The sequence below is a fragment of the Camelina sativa genome, chromosome 10 (genome assembly GCF_030686135.1).
Source record: "Camelina sativa cultivar CO46 ecotype springtype chromosome 10, ASM3068613v1".
NCBI classification, from domain to species: Eukaryota; Viridiplantae; Streptophyta; class Magnoliopsida; order Brassicales; family Brassicaceae; genus Camelina; species Camelina sativa.
In genome coordinates, this window is record NC_141889.1 from 14163194 (window position 1) to 14187424 (window position 24231).

Below are 24231 nucleotides of genomic sequence, written 5' to 3' on the forward strand. Positions count from 1 at the left end.
TTGGTACGCGGTATACCGCGGGTTATGATCTAGTTGTTCTTATTTTTGTACAAAATGTGTATCTCTATACTCCATCAATTGGCACATGTTAGACAATTTCCAGAAAAAGTTCTTTAGCCACATTATTTCACCGCAAGAATTAGGTCTTTAGCTTACACAACATCATATCAAAGAACAATGTCTTGTATTTGCAATTAAATTCTATCAAATTCATTATTAGAAAAAAAGACAACTACTATACTAGTATATATTAACTATAAAAATAATATCTCATACATAAGATCTCAGTAATCTTTCTTTACTAATAATGATACTTAGAGGAGTTATCTCACCGAGTAACTATGAGACTTCAAAACAAGAGCGTATTTTTCGGTCATGGTGCAATTATATCTGAGATAAATAACATTTTTTTAGCTGTCCAAATTAGAGTCTTGCTATGTAATGCACAATAATGTGGGTTTGTCTCACTTTGTCCTATTCTGTAGGTTGGTGTGCAAAAATTTCTCTGGCATAGGAATATTCCATGGCGCAAAATCTTGGAAATTGGTCGGGATGTGTTTCATGATGGACGGGCACCATGTGACTCAAGGACAAGTGGAAGACGATGAACAGTGACACGGGAAATTAGGTAAGACTCGCAACTGAAAGACAACCAAATTACTATGTGTCTGAAGTTAGTTTTCAATGAGCTTTGGAATTTTTATGTGTCTAAAGTTAGTTTTCAATGAGCTTTGGAATTTTATAAGCATTAGGAGCTTAGAAGAGTAGTGGATAGGGTGTTGCAGTTTTTTTGTTCAATCTTGTTCATAGTTTATGAATTGTATATGTAGCAAAGCTAATCTTACCTTTCCCATTTGTGTGTCCCCCTATATATGCGTGTGAAAAATTTGAAATCTTTCCTTCTTAATAATAATACTCCTCCTCCCCCCGATCGATTACCTGATATTACTAGATATGGTATTGTTCCTCGACTAGTCTAATATTTTGGTTCCTATGATTCTGAGACTAATTAATTTTATTTATTCATGTATAAAGCATTGTGTGTTTTTTTCTGCCATGATGTGCTTATGTTGTTTCTTTGTGTTTGTGTGGCTTTAGTTGGAAGCTGATTTTGGTACTCTTGACTAATTCAGAAGTTTTTACAATATAGTAGTATCTATCTAAAAATAATTTATTTTACGATATTTGGATGATAATAAGAAAATTATTATAAACTTAAACTAATTAAAATATGGTGTTTGTATCATAATACGTTCAATTTTCTCATACATGATTAAAACATAATTCTTTTTTAATTTTGTGTTATTCTAAGCTTCAAAAAATTGTGAAACCAATTCCAATTGGTTAATAATTATCTCAGAAAAATTGTAACTAAATTTCATGGAATATGTTTTTTTGTTTTTTTTTTAAAATTATCTACCAAATTGAATTTCATTTTTTTCTTTTAAATAAATTTATAAAACTAAATAGAACAAAGAATTGAAGTTTAGAGTATTAAACATTCTAACACCAAAGTCAAATCATCTGAACTATCACAAGAAAACAATCTTTTTTTTTTAGTAGAAGAAAATCTTAAAAGAAAAAAAATTTTTGGTGGTTTATAAACCCAAGCATATATAATAGTAAAAATTTACACTCCAAAAGTTGTTGGTTTGTTGTTAGAGAATTAGCAATGAGCCAATGAGAATTTACACACTTTTTACTAAAAGAAACTTCGTACAAATATATAAAGAAAAGGGATATACGATCGGACTATAATTAATATTAGGCCCCACCCACCCGATCGTTTGGTTTGGTTAAGTGAGTGTAGTGGGCTTTTGCTTGGCTTCCTCGTTTCCCTAAAAACTCAACAACTGAAACTGAAACTGAAACTGTTGTTGTTGTTGTTACACTTCTTCATCTTCTTCTCTCCTTCCCTTCCCTTCTCTTCAAAATTAAAAAAAAAAAACCTAAAAAACAAAACACATGGATTCTTCTCAGGACCACTGCAACTCTCCAGGTTCTTCATCATTATCAATGTCTCCTTTTTAGGGTTTTCGCTTTTTTTTTTTTTTTTTAAACTTTCAATTTCTTGCATCTTTCGTGCTTCCTCTAATAATGTCGTCAAATTCATTTTGTTTCGTTTCTTGTGTTTATTAGATTTTTTTTTCCTTTTGTAACTTCTTTTCTCTTGTTGTTGTTGTTGCAATAATGAATGGTTTCTTCCTTTTTGTCTTTTAATGTACATTTGGTTAATGTTTTCTTCTGATTATGACTGTTTTGGCTTTCTGATTTTTTATTTTTTCTTTAAAACAAAAGTTCCCTTAAAAAAAAAGGAGTCTTTTGTAGAATCTATTATCAATTTGAGGATATGGGCACTGATTGATTTTGTTTTTTTGTAAACCCTTGTGATATAGGACTAGGAGGAGGAGGTAATAAGAGTCATGTGTGCACTAAATGTGGTTGGAGTTACCCTAATCCACATCCTAGTGCTAAAAACCGTCGTGCTCACAAGAAGATCTGTGGAACCATCAAAGGATTTGAGATCTTTGACTCCGATAAGGCCAAACAGGATCTTGATTTTCCTGATGACCACAAAACCCCAAGTAAGAACTTTTAGTTTTATTGCTTTGGATTGATTTTAAAGTAGAGAAAGAAGACTTGAGAACACTGTTGCTAATGGTGTAATGTACTGTTTAATGTTGAGGTAAGGTCCAAGAGTTGTGGGCAAAGGTGATGAGAGAATTGGGGATGTTTCTGAAGAGGATGTGTTTACTGATGCTGTTTGTGAGTTTTCTAGATCTGATTCTTTCAAGGAAGATACAGCTACTAACTTTGCTGCAAAGGTTACTCAGAATCCTGGTCAGTTTCTACTCCCTTTGTTGAATAAATATGTTACCTTTTGGATGCTAATGAGACTTTGGTTTTAATAGTGCTAACATAAGTTTTGTCATCTAGTAATAAAGTCTTAGTTTACTTTCTTTTTGACCTTTATGCGATATCGCAAACCAGTAGACTGTAGAGTGTAGACTACTATAGTTATAAGGGAAACTATTTAGTTTATCACATTTCTCGGTTTTGTTTCCCATTTGGCTTTCATGTTTTATGTGATGTGCCTGCTTTATTTCGACTATATAGCTGATGAATTTGGAATTGCTCAGGTGAGACTCCACAGTGCATTAATTCATCAACTGGCTGTGTGATGAAAAGCTCTGAAGTGGTTCAAGAGAGCTGTGAAGTTCCATCTGTGGAAGTCCTTGACAACTATGACGCCCCAAGTGCAGTTGAAGCAGCTTCTGGTAATCGACAAGGTGGAGAGAGTTCTACTGAAGAACACCCTATAGCATCTGAAACTGTGATTGATTCACCACAGCAAGCTCATGTCATTGACAATGGTGATCTCATGTCAAATGTAAGATTGGAGACAAAATGCAAAGAAAAGTTTACGGAAGAATCTGAATCTAAGTTAGCATCTGAATTAAGGAAGAAAGAGGACACCTCAGATTCATCATGGAACGATGATGTGATTTACTCGGACGTGGATGGTCCCTATGGATTTTCATCAGAAGCAACGAGCATGACTCATCCTGGTGAAGCTAGCTGTCTAGTCAGTGAGGATGTTCCAGTCCATACTTCTCTGGCAAAACCTGAGGCAACTCAGGTTATCAGTGCTGGGCAATTTGTTTCTGATGATATGCCTTTTGTTGAGAATGCTGATGTCTCTTTGCATGGAATCAAAAGCCTAGAAGAAATGGAAGCAAGTCATTCTGTGAATCCTTTTCTTTCTGAGACATCTAAAGGTGAAGAATGTGAAACAGATACTCTTACTGAGGCAGATAATTTAAGAATTCAGCCTGAAGTCTTAAGTATTGGCTCAGAGGCTCCTTCATCAGACAAGATTCTCTTCGGTGACAAAACTGAACCTCAAGGCCAAACTGATTTGGTTGCGGTCAAGGAATTTCCCAGTGCAGAGAACATAATGATACCTAAGACTGACTCCGAAGATATCAAAGTGAAAGCTGAAGATGGTGTATCATCATTAGGGAATGCACAAACTGTTGAATCAGAGACCTTGAGAGTTTCTCCACCTGCTGTAGATTCTATAGTTGTTGACTCGAATGCTAATGTGAGCAGTGCAGCTAACAAAACTGGTTTAGTTGATCTTGTTGGGGAGAGTGAACTTATTCAAGCAAATGTTGTTGCTGAGGAGGGGAACAACCCAAAAGATAGATTGAGTCCTGAATCCTCTTGCTATGTTACTCCGCTGTCTGTTGTATTTGAGGGAGCTGATGCAAGTGATCAGATAAAAAGTTCAACAGAAACATCTAAAGACTCTGCCCTCCAAATCGGTGCTGAATTCTCTGAAAGTAAAGATGAAGTTTGCAGAGAGATTAACAACGGGACCGTTGTGGAGGAAAGCAGTTTCATAAACGAAACATATCCAACGGAATATCCAGTTAGCCATCCTGGATCCACACACACTGCACCTGATGAAATTGTTAAAACAGCTAATCAGAAGTCACTGGAAAGCGGAAGGACAGAATTCAATAGAGTTGTTGGTGGCTTGGGGGTGATTCAAGCAAATGAGATTGACGGTAATGTCAAAGCACACAACTACTATGCTGAGGTCCCAGTGACAATAGAATCAAACGACCATCGTGATTTTGGGAGATTGCAGAATCTTTCAGAAGCTCACATTAAATCTCTGGTTTCAAGTCCACTAGTCAGTAGAAATAATGCATCATCTAATGCGTTTGAATCCAACTTGGGATCGGTTTCAGGTACGTATCCCATCTTGTATGAGCTATATAACCCAAAACCCTCATATTGTATTTCTTTTTAATAACCAAATCGATTTTGATGGAACAGGAGTAAGCGGTGGAGTTAGCAAACCGGAAAACGTATCTCAGAACCAAGAGATCACCTTGGAGAAGACAACAAGCTGGAGCTCAGCAAAGGAGCAACATGTCCCGCTAAAGAACCTTCTGAGTGAAGCAAGATCACCAAGGGTGCAGCAAGAGGCAAAGGCTCAAAATGAGAGTAACAACATACCGAGAGTGAGTTCGATACTGGGGCAGGAGACATCCCCTGAAGACGGTCGCTGGCCAGAGAAAAGAGAAGTGAGTGAGGAATGGAATTCACCAGCAAAGTATCCAGTGGACTTGAAGAGAGAGGAGAGGAAAGTGAAAGGAAGACCCTTTTGGGTGCCATTCGTTTGCTGCTCCAATGTTAAATAAACCCCTCTATTGTATAATGCTAGGAGTATGATGAATGGATTCTACAGACTCGCTAGTACAAAGACTTGTTTAGTTCTGAAGTAGTTTGGTTCTTGTAGGAGTTACTATTGTTGCTTAGGCTTTTTAAAATACTTTTATGCAGACCACTTCTTTAAATTTCATCTTTTACCATGACTAATTTCTCTTCTGTTTGCATTTTAGAGTTGGTGTTTGGTTCAATTTGTTGAGAGAATACCAAATTGAATCTAACCGAATTCTGAATCGGTTTATTAGCCTTAACCCGAATTCAAACTAAACCGCCGCACCAGAACCGAATCAGAACTTTTGCAGAGAGCTTCGAAAGAGTGTAAATGGAGACTCTGACGACGGCGCAATTTCTCCACAGTGCGACGCCACAGAAGAAACCATCTCCTCCGCTATGGAATTCGAACACAAGATTTCTCAGTACCATAACAAGAAGAGTCTATTCTATACCTAAACCCTCTTCTCTCCGCCGCTCTTTGCCTTTGTCTATCAATGGCGAAGCGACGACGCAGCCCACCTCTCTTCTCTCCGATAGCTACCACCACCACCGGTTTCTCAGTTCATTGACTCGGCGGCTTGGTTGTCCCGGTTCTTGTCCTTTACGACTGCTTCAAGAGGATGGAGATTGGAGCAAAGACCATTTCTGGGCTGTAATTCGTTTTCTCCGTCACTCCTCAAGACTCCACGAGATTCTTCCTGTAACTTCCTGTAACTTATCTCTTGCATAATATCTGAGAACATGAAATTGATTTTGTTATTGTTTCAATTGCAGGTTTATGATGCGTGGAAGAATCTTGAACCTTTGCGAATAAGTGTGGCCAATTACGAGAGGATTATAAGGTTTTTGTGTGAGGAAAGATCGATGAATGAAGCAATTCGAGCTTTTCGCAGTATGATTGATGATCATGAGCTAAGTCCATCTTTAGAAATCTATAATTCAATCATCCATGGTTATGCTGATGATGGCAAGTTTGAGGAAGCTATGTTCTACTTGAGTCAGATGAAAGAGAATGGCTTGTCACCGATCAGCGAGACATACGATGGCCTTATTGAAGCATATGGTAAATGGAAACTGTATGATGAGATTGTTTTGTGCGTTAGGAGAATGGAATCTGATGGTTGTGTGCGTGACCATGTTACTTATAATCTACTTATACGTGAGTTTTCGCGTGGAGGGTTGCTTAAGAGAATGGAGCAAATGTATCAGAGTTTGATGTCGAGGAAGATGACTCTCGAGCCTTGTACGTTGTTGTCCATGCTTGAAGCTTATGCGGAGTTAGGGGTTATTGAAAAGATGGAGGAGACGTGTAATAAGGTTATAAGGTTTGGGATTTGTTTAGATGCCGGTTTAGTTAGGAAGTTAGCTAATGTTTACATCGATAACCTCATGTTCTCGAGGCTTGATGATTTGGGTCGTGGCATTTCTTATTCTAGAACACGTAGGACCGATCTGGCTTGGTGTCTCAGGCTTCTGTGTCATGCCCGTCTTGTGAGTCGAAAAGGTTTGGATTATGTTGTTAAAGAGATGAAAGAAGCTAGAGTTACTTGGAATACAACTTTTGCTAATATTGTACTTTTAGCTTACTCAAAAATGGGGGATTTCAAGAGCATTGAGCTGCTCCTCGATGAGCTACGGACAAAACGTGTGAAGCTTGATCTTGTAACTGTCGGAATTGTCTACGACTTGAGCGAAGCTGGTTTTGATGGTACTGGAGTTTTTATCACTTGGAAAAAGATTGGGTTTCTTGATAAGCCTGTGGAAATAAAGACTGATCCTTTGGTCCATGCTGCTTTTGGGAAAGGGCGGTTTCTTAGGAGCTGTGAAGAAATGATAGGTGAAGAACCAACGCCATGGACACCAGAATCTTATGGAACTTGTGGTTAAGAATCAGAAAACTGTACTTTAGTATGTAAATTTCAACCTATACAAACACTAGACTGTATGTAGAGACTAACAGTTGTGTAAGCTTCTCTTAAGTCTGCTCTTCTACACAATTCTCTCTGTTTGGATTTGTCTTGTTTCTCTTTCTTGTATAGACGTTACACGGTGTTGTGTCAGTTACACCATTCCCTCTTGTTGATAATAGCTTGGAGAATTGTTCCACTTCATCGAGAACCTGTTTCTTCTTCTCGGTGTATGTTTCACTTCCACTTGTGCGTCCAAACGAGTTAGATACCATCAACTGTACAAGATAGTTGCGGACTTCACCATGATCATGTATTGAGGAAATTGCTTGTTGAACTTGTTCTTCAACGGTCTCTTCTCGAGTTCCATTCCTGTGCATTTGTTTTTTAAATTCCTGCAGGACCAGAGCATGTTATGAAACTGATTTGATGTATCCAAACATCTATTGAGATACCTTATCTGCATAACAAACCTGGAATGCACGAATCAACTTGGTCACTTGCTCGGAATTCAATAGCTCAGCCAGCATAAGTTCTCGAAACAATATTACAATCTCTCTGCTGATGTTCATCCCATTAAGATTTTGAATCATGCTAGAGATGCAAGACTCATCAAAAACAGTTCTCAGCCACGCTGGCTTGTTCTTGAGTCTTAGCATGGCAACGGTTACATAGACTGCTGGTTTGTGGTGGTTCACAAAGGTATTTGATGCCGAACAAGGCATCGCCAAGGACACTGACATTTCTTCTGCAATAAACCTGTACCATGAGCTGGTCTTAAGCATCTCCGTTCTTCCTTCCATGTCTTCCCATCCTAGAATCATGGACAGACAAAGCGCAGAGTTTGTCGCTACTCTTATGTCATCACAGAATACAAGACCACCTAAAACAGCCTTCATTGATTTCAGGTAACTCGAAGAACACCGTAGTTGCTCTCTTTTTATGTCAATCTGCTGTGATAATCCAGTGAACAATTCCAAAAGACAACAAGAGGCGATGAGCTTGATTTGCGGCGTTCCAAAATGCATCAACCTGCAAAAATTATGGCAATGGATGCATACTACGGGTAGTGTATCCAGGTTTCTCGATGAGCCAAAGAAAGTTTGCCAGTCCACTACTCCAGCTAGAACAATCTGCAAGCTAAGGCCAAAAGGGAGTTAGAGAACAGTTTAGAAGTAGGATCTAGCTTTGTGAAGAATTTCAGATGCTACCTTCTTAATGAGAAAAAATAAAGAGGTAACGTGAATGCTAAAGCCTCCCCAATGTCAGTTTCGTCCTGATACTGAGTCAATGCTGGACCCTTTGAGCAAGCTACAGCAACCACAGTGTTGATTGCTGATACCAAGTGCGAATTCAACACAATACTTCTTGAAGCTTCAACAAGTGCTCCGTCTGACGAGTGGTACAGAACCAAAGAAAGAATGCCAATCACCATCATACCTTCATGGTTCTGTGTTATGGCAGTGTCTCGCAACCTCAAATAATTTAACAACTACAAAACAAAGAGGATCCAGTGAGCTATATGATATAATGATAATTTTGGTCGAGAATAGGTCTAAACGACCATACCTTTATAATCACAGCATCGAATGATTCAACATTTACAAGCACTCCAGGTTGCACAGAAGCTAAAATATTGAATATTAGCAGAAGGAGTGTTGTTAAAGATGTTCCCAAGGATGAGTTAGTAAAGCCACAAACAAGTTTATGGATTGCATTGCCAATGCTATTCATGATTAAATGGTTGGAGGTAGTTGGGGATATAGAAACAATCTTGATCATCAGATTTAAAATTGAGATAACATTAGTGTCCTGGTCTCCCTTCTCTGCGAGCTGTTCCAACAAGTTAACCAGAAGAATTGCAGCATAGTTGTCTCCTTCTGATATCAACTTTGCAAACCAATATGTGAGTGATCTCTGTCTGCCATCTCCATATACATTGTGAACTTCGTTTCCAATAAAGTTGCTCTGGGAGATCTTTTGGATCTGGTAAGTTAAACTTTTGCTGATATTTTCTTGTTGAAAAAGCCACTTCAGAGATTCTAGATGAATATAACTGGAACCCAAGTCCCAATCATAATCGTTTAGTAGATGGAAGAGTATTCTCTCAGCTTCTAGACTGTAGGATATCTGGTATCTCTCGTTTTGAAGACTCCTGCAAAGACTATACAGATTCACTAGGTGCAGCATAGCTGGAGAATCAGAGATCGCATATGCTAAACTTGTCCTGTTTAAGATAATGTATTGCTCCAAAGAAGCTAAAACCAGCTTGTCATCTGCAAGCCTGCAAAAGATGCCAAATAATATAAGAAAGAGAAATAGATTATAGATCTTTAGTGCGTCAATCGAAAACGTGATTCAAAATCAGAAGCCTAAGTCACTTGTCATTGTATATCCAACTGGTATGGAAAATCAGCAGCGTTGCGGACTGGCAAGAAGCCAATTCTTGATTATTGGAACTATCTTGCCCGAGCAAAAACAGCAAATCTTGTGGATCAGTAGGAAGACACGGAATAGCATCTCTGATATGTGACCCCGTTTTCTGTTCAAGAAGAACATCAACAAGGGAACTGAGCATCAAATATACCCTCTGTTTCATCTTAGGCGTAGAAAAGTTTCCTAGGCATCCAAATGAAAAACTGAACCAATCTGCTGAAACAAGCATCTCTGCAAACTCCTTGGCCTGAATATCTGGATTCTGTAGCAGAATAGAATGGAAAGTTTCCATTATGCCAAGAGTTGCTTCCTCACTGACCTCGTTGATATCAGAGAGAAACCATGGCAATAGATGTGATGCACACACGTCTATAACACAGTGTCTTAACTCAATGCAACTGGTCTTGTTTATGGATGTTGGTGCAGTACAATATGCATATACTTCACTGAGTAAGTAGACTGCATGCAATATCTGCGTTGGATCTTTCTCAGGTAGACTAACAGAGGCCAAAATGGCATGTCTCAAGGATTCTTGCAATGATGTTAACACATCTGGAGTCTCAGTAAAAGATGGAGTTTTCAATAGGGAAACAAAAACTGAGCAGATCATCGCAAATGCATCTGCCAATAATCCCATCTCCTGCGAATAATATCTTTCAAGCATTCTTCTTAGAACCAGAGCAATTTCCTGAACTTGAGAACTAGAAGCTATCCCAGGGAAATCAGAAATACAGCTCGAAATAAGCTTCAGTGTCTGGATTTGAAAAGGATGGCAAGGAACTTCGCCTACATAGTGAAGCACTTGGATGACTGAAGGAAACCCAATAACAAGTCTCTTCCGAAAAGAATGCTCGGCTAGGGAAAATAGATCAAGGACTCTGAGGCATGAGTTGATGACCTGATCTTTACGTTCTGTTCATGAAAAGGACATCAGTCAGATACATCAAACACATATCTATTAATGCTTGTGCAGATGTGAGCTTCCAGAGGACAACACAGTAAGTAAAGATAGCCGTCACACGGAATTATAATAGGCAATGTATGTAAAGACTGATTGAACAAGTTGTTAAATTTGTGTAGGAAACAATGAATTATGCATTTGACATCAGAAAGATGTGTATGATAACATCATTTCTTAGTTTCTAAACCTTCGGCTAGTATGTGGAAAAAATTCTGGTCCTTCCAGTATAATGGAATGCCCAGTAGCAGTATATTATTCACTTATCCAAAGAGACTACATTTACCTGATAACCGCAGTATCTCAAATATATAATCAGCAACATTTTCCTCTACCAGAACTTGAATCTGTCTGCTTGGTGTACTCTCTTGGGATAAATAGTGGAAGATAAGATCAAGGGATCTTATTTGCACCTCGCTGTCAGTGGAAAGAAGTGGACCTTTGATTGCTTCAGAAAATAAGACATTTAAACAAGGCTTGGCGACTACAGTCTCAGTTGTCTGCATAGGGTCATCATCCACTTCATCCAAGCTCATGCTGCTGACACTATTTGTATGTGAATATGATAAAAGACCTTGCTGGGCCAAGATGGTCAAAAGGGCTACAAAGTGCAGAATCTATGTTAGCTGAAATAGAAGAAAGTTTCTTTGCAAAAGAAAACGAATGATAACCTCACACTGAGAATGGTCTACTGTATGGAAATGCATTAAACGTGTTATTGACATGATGTTCCAGGAGAAAGAATTGGAGCAAATAGATAAAAGCTCATACGCACCTACGCAATTCAAGCGAACATCATCTCTCTGTGTCTTTGCAAGAGCTTCTAAAGATAGGCATAAGAGCTTAGGACACAATGAAGATAGAATCTCAATTCCATCAAAATTTTGTTCTGTGAATTGTAGAGCAGAAAACTTGTACAGAGCAAATAGGATTTCACCACGGATCTCCTCACTAGTATCAGAAAAAAGGATAACAAACAGGATAAATCACAACATGCGCATACAAGATAGAAAGAAGTCTCCATCCAAGTGGCTTTATGCAAATTACCTCGGTAATTGAAGACCTTCAACGAGTTGGCAAACAAGAGCTTCTTTATCTCTGAGATGGGAATTGACGTCTATATTGCCACAGCTCATCAGAACGCCAAAGCAATGGAGCTGCAAACACACAGACATTTAGCAATGTATCAGCAGAAAGCTTCTCCATGATCAAACGAATCGCAATTTTGCAGATCTAAATTTAATTAGATGAATTCATGAAATCCCCAATTGAAGAGCAAGAAAAAAAACCCTAGAAAGGCAAAACAATACCATATGAAGCTGTCTTCGGCTCCAACCCAAAGCACCAGAAGAGAGCTGATCGGAGATTCTCTCCAGGAAATCCTCACCGATTGAAGATCCCTCAGCGGAACATAGAGCCGAGATGGTATCCCTGATCTGGATAGCGATTGGAACATCATCAATCAAAGAGAGAGCGTGGACGAGAGGCGATACGAGAAAGTGGATATGAGAGGTGAGTAGGGTTCGGAGGAAGATAGGTTCAGAGAGAGCGATTGAGAGCTGGTGGAGCGCGTAGGAGACGTGGACGGTGGGGACGCGTGAGTCGGAGACGAGATTGGAGAAGCAGATGAAGCAGAACGATCCGCCTTGGTCGGAGCGCAGAGAAACTGTGGATCGGTGGCCGTTGGCGCATAGCGGCGACGGAGACTGATGGATTGGGTCCGCCATAGATTCATAGAGGAGATGATCGGAGTATTGCTCCTGTGAGTCTAGGAAGAACATTGAGAGAGAGCGCGAAAGAGAGAGACTGGGAAATTTTCGAATTTTACCACCGGTGGATCCAGTTTTAGAAATGGCGTCTCAATTTCGGCACTCGCAAAAACAAAGATTATTTTTACAATAAAGTTTTTTTTATTTGAATTAATTTTTCTTTTCTCTAAGAAAACAGTAATATTAAATTTTTAAAGCAGGTATTCCCTAAAACCAAAACAGTATTTCCAATAAATCATTTAGGATTATAATTTTATAATGTTTCTTTCTGTTTTTTTTTGTTTGTTTTCAAATGGTGATTTTAATATCAAGACTAAAAAGTCTCGTTTTACAACTACAGTAAGTTGTTTTGTGAAATACATTATAAAAAAAATTCTCTGATAATTAATTTTAGAATTATATTAGCTTGTTTCACATGTATTAAAATCGGATATTTTTCAGTAAATTATGCTGGTGTATAATTAATTTTAGAATTATACAATTTTACATATTAATGACTGGACTTAGTTTTTACAAATTTTCCCCCCAAAAAAAAAATTCACAATTATATTATGGTACTATTTTAAAATTAAATACACATTTTAAATTTTGTTGTGAAATCATTAATGATATTTTTTGGATAATTAATTTAAAAGAGATGATCGAATTCGAGGCACTTGCTGCTCTCTTCCTCGTAACTCAAATCATCATCATCATCATCTTTCCATTGTGATGCGATGTACTTAGCGTCTTCCTCTTCCTGCTGCTCTCGTCCAGCGAAGAATCTCTTGGTAATGTTCTTGAAAGCCCGAGCTTTTTCAGTAACCACCCCACATAATCCTCCTGATCTCTTCTCCCTTTTACATCATTCCCCAAACGCTAAGCATCTACGCCATCTCCACGCTCATCTTCTTCGTACCTCTACCTATTCCGACGTCGTGCTCAGCTCTAAGCTTGTTCTCGCTTACTCCAAGCTGAATCGTCTCTTTCTTCCCACTTCGCTTTCTGTCTTCTGGCACATTCCTTGCCGCAACATCTTCTCGTGGAATATAATCATCGGCGAGTTCTCAAGATCGGGTTTTGAGTCGGTTTCGATCGGATTGTTTCTTCGTATGTGGCGAGAGTCAAGCGTTAGACCAGATGATTTCACGCTGCCTCTTGTTCTACGAGCTTGCTCTGCTTCACGAGAAGCGAAGCTTGGGGATTTGATTCATGTTCTGTGTTTAAAACTTGGTTTTAACGCTAGTTTGTTTGTTAGCTCGGCCTTGGTGATTATGTATGTTGATATGGGGAAAATTTTACATGCGCGTAAGTTGTTCGACGATATGCCTGTGTGAGAGACTCTGTTCTTTATACTGCTATGTTTGGTGGGTATGTTCAGCAAGGAGAAGCTATCTTGGGTTTGGCTGTGTTCAGGGAAATGATGTATTCTGGATTTGCGCTGGATTCTGTGGTGATGGTGAGTTTACTTACGGCTTGTGGACAACTTGGGGCGTTGAAGCATGGCAAGAGCGTCCATGCGTGGAGTATTCGAAGATGCTCTTGCTTCGGCTTGAATCTCGGCAATGCCATAACAGATATGTATGTAAAGTGTTCAGATCTGGACTATGCACACGGAGTGTTTGTAAAGATGCCGAATCGTGATGTGATCTCTTGGAGTTCTCTTATTTTGGGTTATGGCTTGGACGGGAACGTTGTCATGGCTTTAAAGCTCTTTGAAGAGATGCTCAAGGAAAGGATTGAACCTAATGCTGTCACTTTCCTTGGTGTCTTATCAGCTTGTGCCCATGGAGGTCTTGTGGAAAAGTCTTGGCTGTATCTCAGACTAATGCGGGAATATAAAATAGTTCCTGAGTTGAAACACTATGCTAGTGTGGCTGATTGTATGTCTCGAGCAGGTCTTCTGGAGGAAGCAGAGAAGTTTCTGGAAGATATGCCTGTGGAACCTGATGAGGCTGTTTTGGGTGCGGTGTTAAGTGGGTGCAAGGTGCATGGGAATGTAGAAGTTGGGGAAAGAGTGGCAAAGAAGCTAATTCAACTTGAGCCTGGAAAAGCTGGCTACTATGTTACGTTGGCCGGTCTATATTCAGCTACAGGTCGGTTTGATGAAGCTGAGAGTCTGAGAGAATGGATGAAGGAGAAGCAGATTTCTAAGGTTCCCGGGTGTAGCTCAATATGAAAGATGGGATGCAGATCTCTGCCTTTTCTGGTTGTACATGTGAAAGATTACCAGAATGATAAAGATCAAAACCGCACCAAAAGCTGTTGAAACTTACATCAAGATTTTGGTAATGAGGCTCAGACATGACTAACTGCATACATGAAAAGTTGTGGAAAGTTACATGACACTTATTTCTACGCATATAAATTTATTGAAAGACTAACTCGTACGAGCTAAAGTTTCAATTGTTAAAGAGCAAAGAAGAGTGTTTTTGTATGTACTATGTCTCTATATTAAGTGTGTTATATTTTCTTTTTGTTTCAAAATTACATATAATGATGCATATATTATGCTGAATTCAATAAACGATGCATATAGATAGTTAGACACTGAATTTTAATTAATAACTGAAAATTCACCTATTTTAAAAAATCAAGTCCTAGATTATCTACTAATTATCTAAAGGCTTTTTAAGTACAGGTAACAAACAACAGCATATATGAATGATATATATCGTTCAAAAGGTAACTATTTCTTTCAAATATATGTACAATTTGACTACAAAATAAAATAAAAACTAGATTAAAACCCGTGCTAGAGCACCGGTTAAAATTCATTTTATTTATATTGTATTTTTATATAAAATATAATTTATGTTATTGTTTTTAAAAGTTTTTTGAATAAAACATTATGCAATAAAATCATATGCTAAATATGAAGGCTTGAAAAAAACACATATTTTGTAAGTTTTATATTGTTAATGATTCTAGATAAGTATCCGTGCTATAACATTGGTTAAATTTTATTTCGTGGTCTTTCCTTGAACAAGCTTCATATCAATCTTGTGGTAGGATTGTTACTCAATCTGAGTTCTTTAGCTAAGTAGTCTGAATTAAGATTGGAGGTTTCCGTTTAACATACAACATATTGATGTTGTTTAAGGTAGACTCTCTACTATAACTTGGTAATATCGTACCAAGCTGCATAACTAGATCTGTGAGTAGTGAGTGTGTGTGTGTGTGTTTTTTTTCTTTGAGTTGACTACTTACTTCTCTGGTTCTTTTGTTTACGCAAATACTAAGACACATAGGTTATGAGGTTACTTTTGTCTGGAATCTTACTGATATTGATGATAAAGTATGACATTTTTCTTGTCCTATGACCTGACCTCTTCAAACTCCTTCAATGTGTTGTTTATGGAGAATCTGTATATGGAAGTAAATTAAAATCTAATTACTTTGTCTTATTCATGATATAATATAATTCTATGGCAACGACAAGTAAATTTCTTACAACTACCCAAATATCTATTTCTTTTGTGACAAGCCCTTTTGCAGTTATAACAAAAAGCTCTTTGGGCATCAGCTAACTGAAAATTAATTGGAGAAGTTGCTACTGAATTGATATCATATATTCTCGCCTCTGAATTAAAAGATTTCATAATCATTGATGTACCTATAAAAATTTCAAAATATGTCAAATTATAAACATAACATTGTTTTAGAAACACTTATAAATATCCTATATTTTATCCTAATCCAAAAAAAACTTACATGACGAAATAAAAATTAAAAAGGTCAAAAACACAACATTTTTCTTCATTTTTAATAGAAATTCAATAATGTCTTTGAAAAAGTATATCAATATACTTGCTAATCGTTTTAAGTTTATGTGTGTTTTCAAGTGAAGTCACTAAAGCAATACATGGTCATATTTCTAGAATCTATACATAATATATTACAAAGTGTTAATGTTCTAATTGACGTTTATTTTTATTGTAAATGATAAACCAGGGGCCATGTATACATTTGTTTCATATATTGGGAATAGAACTTCGGTTTCTCTTTTGCTGTGGTAATATTATACATTGGTTTTTTGAATTATAATAATTTTGTATTGTTTGTTCGCCTAATTTGTCATGTTCCTCTAAATATATTGGTTCTACCGTGAACAAGAGACATCTGGTTTGGACTTTGTTTTGTTGAGTTTCTTCACTTCCATTTTTCACTCACCAAAGTTAAAAAACGCAGTAGGGCAACAAACTGGATCAGAAGCAGAGAAGATGTCCAAAAGTACTAAAGCCAATGAATCAAACCATATAAAATTGATCATACAAGATCTCATCCCAAGAAGAAAAGACAGAAAACAGTAAATCTCTGTACTCCAGACAAATCCAATGCAAATAAAAGGCTTCAACTATGCGAGTACCTTCCATGATGTATTAATGTGAGAATAACAAAGAGCTCTAAGATGGTACAAACGGGCATGCTGGTAATAAGGAAGATATGGATAATTTAAGCAGAAAAAAAAACTGGGTCGACTACTTCCCTCAAGATTGCACGGCCAGTTTCGAAAGATGCTCAAAAAAGACTTGCAGGCTCACATCGTCAGTGAAAATTATGTCTGACCCAGCTGACATCTCGTTTGCATTGTTGTAAGTTGCTGATGGATTCAGCTTAGCCAATAAAAACCTTGCCTGCAGTGTTAAAGGGTGTAAAATTAAAGGATACGGTGATGAAAACCATAAGATCAGAACCCACAACATATAAAACAAATCATCAAAGTCGAGCTGACAAAAGATAAAAAAAAACATATATCAATGCTAACCTGTGACCCATGTTGATCACACACAACTAATCTTGGGACTGGGAAACGCTCCTTCACTAACATCTGGGAATCCTCTTGAGGAACTTGCAATAACTGAGCAAAGCCCTGACACGAGACATTGGAGATTCAGGATACCACAGGATTATTGATGGTGTAAAGATAACACAAAATGAGACACCATGGATAGAGATTATCGACCTTGCCACAACCCAACTTATTCACTTTGCATTTAAAGGGAACCAGCTCTTACAAGTTACAAGTATTAATTTTAACGACCAAACTCAAAAGGAACATATCATTTTTCAGCTATGCAAGTGTAAAATGAAGGTAAAAAATGCTTTTACAAATACTACTGGTTCAGAGCGTGCATTACCTCGTGATCAGCCTGATGATGATAACCCATGTTTCGCCATTGTGCTATAGTCATTCCATGGAAGACAACAACACTAAAATACGCATCTAACAGAAGAATTCTGTCGGCTGCAATGGAAGCCACATCCAGCAAAGCTGGTTGAGGTGGTGAACCAAATGTATATGACGTTAGTGATGGTTGGATCATGACAGTTGCATTTGAAATATTCTCCCGGTTTAGCAACATGCGGAAGTATGCGGTTTCATCAGGACTATTGTTAAAGACCTGCAACCATTCCAACACCGCAAAAAAAGAAAACATGAGTCAACTGTGTATGCCAGTTACATAAAGGCAGATAGTGATGAAATCAAAATATAGTAGTCTACCTGAACAAACTGTGACCGTCGCAGGTTAAACATGAACTGAGGGAACAATGAAAAATATGGATTCAGCGTAAACGAGGTTGGATCATCCTTTCTATATTCACCAAATTTTGAACAGAGACGAATGAGAGTCCGATCTAGCCACCGAGTAGCATCAAATCCCTCCTGAGGTAATACATGATACACAGTATACGTGAGCAACACTATCACAAAAATACAAGCAGATAAACACCATACATAGTACTGCAATAAGATAGGAGACTTCATAGCAACAATTACTTTTAGTAGTTTCACTATGAGCCTCACACAGACTACAAAATCTTTGTATAAAGAGATGAAAAAAGCATATCATACAGCCACAGTAGATCCTCAATAAAGATGTTACAAGGAAGACGTCTTCGCACGTTTTCTCAAGGAACAACTGTAAGCCACCTAAACTATTTTGTTTTAATTATAAAGTTCAGCTGTATGAGAAATAAAGTTTTACTTCCTTTGGACATATAGATGAACATTTTACCAAAGATCCTGAACCCATGATAAATAAATTTGGCCAGGAGAAAAAAAAAACCCATATTTTAATTGACCAAAGGCAGTATGGGCTTGGTCCCCTTACCCCAACAGCATCAAAAAAATTAAGTCATAGTCAAATTAACCCATATACTGTAAGCACCGACAAGTTGATGTATGGTACCTCTGTTTCCATTTTTAAGGAAGTTAATCTTGCCATAACCACAGCAGCAGTTTCTTGATCAAAGCCTTGCACAAGTTCCTGAGAATGTATACAGTAACCATTGTAAGAATGGTTGCCATGACGCTTTTGGCTTAATTAAATGCCAAAACACATCACCCTAACCACGATTATTATTGATTCCATGACAATAGTGAGATGTAACAAGCTAGTAAAATTACAAAATCATGCAAACCAACACCATAATTCAGAGATGCACATGATACAAATTTTCGGTGAAACACACATAAGAGGTTTAGGAATAGGAATCATATAAAATAAAGTATTAGGAATCAGAGTACGTTATACCGACGGTATCTAAAGAATCCAAGTTTATCCTAACCAACCATTTCCAAGAAATAAGAATGTGGAGTGCAATTGAAAGACAAAATTACTATAGCTGCTCGCTTATATTCACAGTATATTCACCAAAATGAGAACCAGATGTGGTACCATGCCTAACAATACTGCTGTTAACCGCATTTGCACAGTGTGGAGGCAAATAATTAAAATTTGCTAGCAGATCTATAGGTTCTAATCCTAATATGAACAATGCTGCCTAAAAAAAACAGTGCTACCATAAAAGAGCTAGTAGATTACATGTAAACCCAATATAACATTGAATATTTGGAATAAAGTGGCAAGTTTAGAAAACAAGATTATGACAAACCTCTGTGCTCACAGCAGTATCTACCCACTGTCTGGTTACAGTTGTAACCCGGAGTAAATTTTTACCTTCAGGGTTTTGGTAACTGCAATCGAGTCAACAACAGTAAACACAATAATTCTAAAGCTAAAGTAATAACTTCTTCCAGAAAGATAAAAAGATTTAACAAAAAAAAATAATGAAGGAATAAAGAGACGAACAACAGTTGCCAGAATACCTTGTGACGAACTGCAAATACAACTGTTTTCCAGGTCCAGGAGCATTTGACCCGGTTGAAGATAGATCAAAGAATACAGTCAAGCAGGTACTCTTGTCGAGGCCACACAACTTCCAAGCACTCGTATTACCCTCTCCAATGACTGTGTCGGCAACATTGGGACCTTTCTGCAAGGCACCAAATCAAAATAAAAATCAATTAACAGCAGGCAGCTTTATTCATTCACCAAACACACACAAAAAAACAAAAAAAATAACTTGAATGAAAATGACTTCTAAGCACTCCAGGTATAACCTTTTCTAATGATGAGCAAGGCCCAATAACCCCTTGAATTTTGATGTCTTTTGAACAATTGATCTCAAGCGTGCCACTGAAAATGAAAGGTTCAGAGTTAGTTTGGACTAAATGATGCAAAATATTTATTGTATTAGCATACAAGCAGTATAATGCATAATGGTCCACAAGAAAGGATCTTAATTGCCAAAATATTCTTTTTCTTGCAACACCAACCCAACAGAAGATAATAAGCAAAGTATTGACAATAAGAAGCAGAGCATAAACATACTTGAAGCAAAGACCAAGAGACTGCTCGCCATCTTCAAACACCCGCTTGAAGGAATCTTTAAATACAGAATGGCCAAAACTTTCAGACAGAACAACGAGACCACCGGTACTTTCAACTGCAACTTTCATTTCAGCAACCCCAACCTAACTATACCCAAAATGCAACAGCGGAGACAATGATAGTTAGGTATCTAATCATGTGATGAAAAATGATACCTAAATTGGAATGGTTTGATAGAGACAACAAGCAAATCCCAATCAACAGTTATGTTAAGAAGAAAAAAATGGTACAGAAAAAATATACTCAGTCTTTCATGAAGCAAAGGACATCAAAATGGAAAGAAAAATGAGGTTTCTGATATGGTACTGGCAAACATATTATCTAGAGAATTTAATCAACCATTTCCGATTTCTACGTAAAAGGGATGTTCTAAAACAATCGCATAGATTGCCATTAAAGTTTTCCAAATGTATGTAAAAGTTATATCTACAAATGGGCTCTTTCGTGCACAATCACTAACATCAGCAAAATTAAATAGAAGAAAAAGGTTAGAAACTGGTGATCACAGGTTAGTTAAACGACTCGATTACATGTAAGAGGTTTCACAATTTGGTGTGCATCAACAAAATCAACTTCACCTAACAATTTTGTAACCAAAAAATGAGATAATGACTAATAAAAAAACACTTTCCAGGGAGTTAACGAGGGATGATCGCTCTCATTTCAGCTAAAATGTAACAGCGAAACAGACAAAATAAACAGACAAAATAGAGAAATCAAGAGTTGCAAGAAACCAGACATTTATACCTGAAGTATAAAAATCTACCAGAAGAATGAAATCAGAGTTTGGGCATCAAGCAACGTATAATCATTAGTCACGACACATTAATACCTGATCAAGTGCAGAAGCGAAAAGGTCTAACACATGACCCTGAGCGACCAGCTGCTTTGCAATACTATCATAAAACTTAACAGCTTTTTTATAATAAGGAGCAGCATCTTTATCTAGATCTTTGTGGGAGCGCACAGGATCTGACAAATCCTTTGAGACAATCTGAAAAGAAAAAAGAAAGAAAAATTGATTCAGACTAAAACAAATATGGTGCGATGAAACTTGACAGTGCCATCAACCGAGGAATCAACAAGCACTAACCGTTCCAGGGCCCTCTGTGCATGGACCTCCAACCAAAGCTACAATTCTAGCCCCAGTTCCAGGCAAGCAAGCACCAAGCAATCCTGCAGCTACACTCAATGCCACACCTGTGCATCTTTGGGGACGATGACCTGGCTGAACAGGCCACTGGTCTGTTTGGAGCTCATCCAAAAGCTGCATACAAAAAACCAGCCACACCAGTGTTCAAAACCCATGTTATAATTGATGATACATGTTCGTAAATCTATTCAAACTGAGACCATTACTCACCGAGTCCAATGTGTACTCGCACTCTGAAGCCGGCAAAAGGAATCTGTTAACTCCTGAACTCTGGAATCCGTTTTGCGCTCCTCTAGGAAACCCAGAAGTGGGAGCTCTCCTCGAGGAAGAGCCAAGCCCCAATTGATCCAAAATTTGATCCTTGGTGACTTCTTTGTTGCCTTTAAAGACAAAAACTTTAGACATCTCAGAGAAGCCCAATTCATGCACATGAGCCTGAGTACCAAACGACACAAACCCCACCAAAGCATTCTCCGGAAGCAACCCGATGGCCTGCTTAAGCGCAGATTTGGCATATCCCAATTCTTCCTCAATCATACAAGTATCAAGAACAAACACAAACACAGGCGGAGGCAGAGGAGGGCCAACAGGAGCACCAGTTCTCGGATCGAACTGAACACCAACACCGGGGACAGACGACGGTACCGTGTATTCAACAGTGGTGCACTGAGGATAAAGCTCACCAGGGAGATTATCCCGTGTGATGCTACGGTAGTGAGTCGGGAAATGATTCGTATGCAAACAAAAATGGCATTTCCAGATCCTGGCATCGTAATCAACAGTAGCGAAGGCGTTGAGAACAGCGCTACAGCGGCAACGGAGAGGAGCATAATCGAGATTAAGGATATCGTGGTGACGACGGATCGGAGAAATCGAGGCGGCGAGTGGAATCACGCACTTGCTAGCTTCAACCTTAGTGCGAGGCCATACATTCCAAGTCATACGAACTCCATCCATACCTTCTGGATCCATGCTCGCCATTGGTGCTCTGATCTAGGTCGAAACGGATCAGATCCGGGATCGAATTGTGGTGATGAAACTGAGAATTCTGGGTCAGAGGAGGAGGAGAGCCGTGAGAGATTAGGAGTTTACTTTGAGGGTAAGTCGCGGCTAATCACTGGGAGGTCATAAGGCGAGTCTCAATTTGATTGGACGGATGATGATGACGGATCTCGTGTTTAATTGGGCTCGGGTTTGGGTCAAGTTTTCGCATTTAATATTTTTTTCCACCTTTAGGATTTAAGGAAAGGAGATTTGCTAGAATAATCTATAAAAAAAAAAAAAATAGAAATAGCCAAAATATTAACCAAAAATATATTAAAAAACAAATCTTTTACTTTTGGAATAATATTTCTATTTAAAGCAGTATATATTTTCTAGTTATCTTCTGCCTCTTTGGTTATATCATGATCTCCACGTGAAAATTAAACTAAATCCATTTAAAAAAAAAATTATCACTAATTAACTAAAAAATATTTATTCAAAATTTTCTTTTTAAAAAGTGGTTTTTTTATTTCAGTAAATCTATTCAAAAAGAAAAAAATTCATCAACACTCAAACCTAAGTGTGGGTTATAGGTTTGTGACTTTGATAGAGTTTTAAAGACATTAAATGTTACATAGAATATGTTGTTATTAGATTAAGATTTTGTTAAATTATGTTAAGTTTAGTGTTATTAGTTTGTGATTTGTAAAAAAACAATTAAAATCTTAACAAATTTGGATTATTGGATTCAGACTTTTATAAAGTCAATAAAAGTTTTGTGTTATATAATTAAAACAAAAGAATCTAGGATTGTTAATGAATTCATTTATTATGTTATTGGTTCATGATTTTACACACTTTTTTTACAAAATAAAGTCATAGAAAGTATCACAAAAATACAGAGATTGTTTTGATTACTTTACAAGGTTTTAGAAAACTAATCAACAAAATTATATAATACTACTGAGCAATCCTTAAAAAATTTTCACTTATTCACTTCTATTGATTTCGTTGAAGTCTTCAAAATTCTTTATAAATTAGAATCCAATAACACCCTCTAACTGTTATAAACTTATGATATTACTAACATAAAACACGATAAGCTATTTTATATTTTTTTATGTATTCAATTAGTTATAAGCCATATAAAGTTAGGTTTCATATGTTTTTCATAAGACTAAATTTGGTTTATACATATACAGATGTGTTTTGCATAAAACTTTAAATTTTACAAAAGGGTTTTTTACGCATGGTAAAAAAAAGTAAAATTGTATTTTCTTCTTTTACCTGTTTCTTTTTAATATATTGCAAATAAAGTATTGTTGAATTACATATGTCAACTGAAACACTAAATATTTTCGGAGACTAAAAGCCTAAAAACGGGAAGCAAAAGTCCAAATGAGAGAAATGATGCTCTAACTAGAGATAAACTAATATAAAAAAAACATAGGTAAGACAAAGCACAAGCAGAGAAAGTAAATATGAACACATGTTTAGTTAAAATAATATTTGTGCTTTTCGTCGATCCTTCTTCTTTAAACTCAAATAACATCAATTCAAGGTCTTGCGACGTCAATCCTTCTTTCTTAGACTTAAAAATAAAATTTTTACTGTAAGAATATCAAATCATATTTCTTTTATTTCTATAAATTTTAATTTTTTTCTTCTAAAAATTCTTAATAATATAGATTACTACTATATTTCTAAAAATGTTAATTCGTGAAATATCTAATTTTTATTGGTTGTTTTAAATCCTATATGAACACCTTTAGGAGTTTATAGCTTCAACTTTTTATTAGTATAGATATAATAATTTTAAAATTTCTATGGAGGTTAAGTAATTGTAATATTTTCAAACATTCTATAAAGTTTAAATATTTTTAATATTTGAACCTTTTAAAAGTTTCAATATTTATAATATTTTAAACTTTTAAATTTTATAAATTATAATTTTTTAGAAACCTTTTATAAGCTAATATATTTTTAAAATTTAAAGATCATAAGATTTTGAATTTTTAAAAGGTTTTAAAATATAATATTTGAACTTTTTAAAAAGTTCAATATTTAT

General features: G+C 36.9%; 4 protein-coding genes and 2 pseudogenes across 6 annotated transcripts; 3 read left to right on the forward strand and 3 right to left on the reverse strand.

The window, feature by feature from the left end:
• The first annotated feature begins 1794 nt into the window (after nt 1-1794).
• Nucleotides 1795-5372, forward strand: LOC104719033 (uncharacterized). Its single transcript, XM_010436876.2, has 5 exons — nt 1795-1999; nt 2397-2585; nt 2692-2841; nt 3141-4760; nt 4849-5372. The coding sequence occupies exons 1-5, from the start codon at nt 1966-1968 to the stop codon at nt 5214-5216; spliced, it is 2361 nt and encodes a 786-aa protein (XP_010435178.1). The 5' UTR covers nt 1795-1965; the 3' UTR covers nt 5217-5372.
• A 132-nt stretch (nt 5373-5504) lies between these two features.
• On the forward strand, nt 5505-7349 carry LOC104719035 (pentatricopeptide repeat-containing protein At4g14190, chloroplastic). The gene is given in 3 exon segments (XM_010436878.3): nt 5505-5938; nt 6013-7097; nt 7099-7349. Coding segments are annotated over 3 exon segments (1506 nt in total). The 5' UTR covers nt 5505-5566; the 3' UTR covers nt 7148-7349.
• Nucleotides 7107-12455, reverse strand: LOC104719034 (protein PUTATIVE RECOMBINATION INITIATION DEFECT 1-like; annotated as a pseudogene). Its single transcript, XR_015569034.1, has 9 exons — nt 11850-12455; nt 11587-11696; nt 11315-11490; nt 10826-11140; nt 9527-10493; nt 8715-9429; nt 8357-8637; nt 7619-8285; nt 7107-7540 (listed from the first exon to the last, which is right to left on the reverse strand). The product of XR_015569034.1 is annotated as a protein PUTATIVE RECOMBINATION INITIATION DEFECT 1-like (transcript).
• A 490-nt stretch (nt 12456-12945) lies between these two features.
• LOC104719036 (pentatricopeptide repeat-containing protein At4g14170 pseudogene) lies at nt 12946-14757 on the forward strand (annotated as a pseudogene).
• Nucleotides 14758-15691: 934 nt separating this feature from the next.
• LOC147936122 (putative defensin-like protein 211) lies at nt 15692-16050 on the reverse strand. The gene is made up of 2 exons (XM_087468598.1): nt 16002-16050; nt 15692-15903 (listed from the first exon to the last, which is right to left on the reverse strand). The coding sequence occupies exons 1-2, from the start codon at nt 16048-16050 to the stop codon at nt 15692-15694; spliced, it is 261 nt and encodes an 86-aa protein (XP_087324724.1).
• A 461-nt stretch (nt 16051-16511) lies between these two features.
• LOC104719037 (protein transport protein SEC23 F) lies at nt 16512-22750 on the reverse strand. Of its 2 annotated transcripts, XM_010436879.3 has the most exons (12): nt 21390-22750; nt 21120-21293; nt 20859-21020; nt 19967-20109; nt 19696-19771; nt 19402-19568; nt 19188-19269; nt 18482-18559; nt 17794-17955; nt 17429-17692; nt 17056-17160; nt 16512-16924 (listed from the first exon to the last, which is right to left on the reverse strand). In XM_010436879.3, exons 1-12 carry the CDS (start codon nt 22158-22160, stop codon nt 16778-16780), a joined length of 2331 nt encoding a protein of 776 aa, XP_010435181.1. In that variant the 5' UTR covers nt 22161-22750; the 3' UTR covers nt 16512-16777. The 2 variants fall into 2 exon arrangements, with proteins under 2 accessions (XP_010435181.1, XP_087325875.1); XM_087469749.1 differs by lacking the exons at nt 21120-21293; nt 21390-22750 and having other exon boundaries at nt 19967-20113; nt 20859-20999.
• Nucleotides 22751-24231: the final 1481 nt, after the last annotated feature.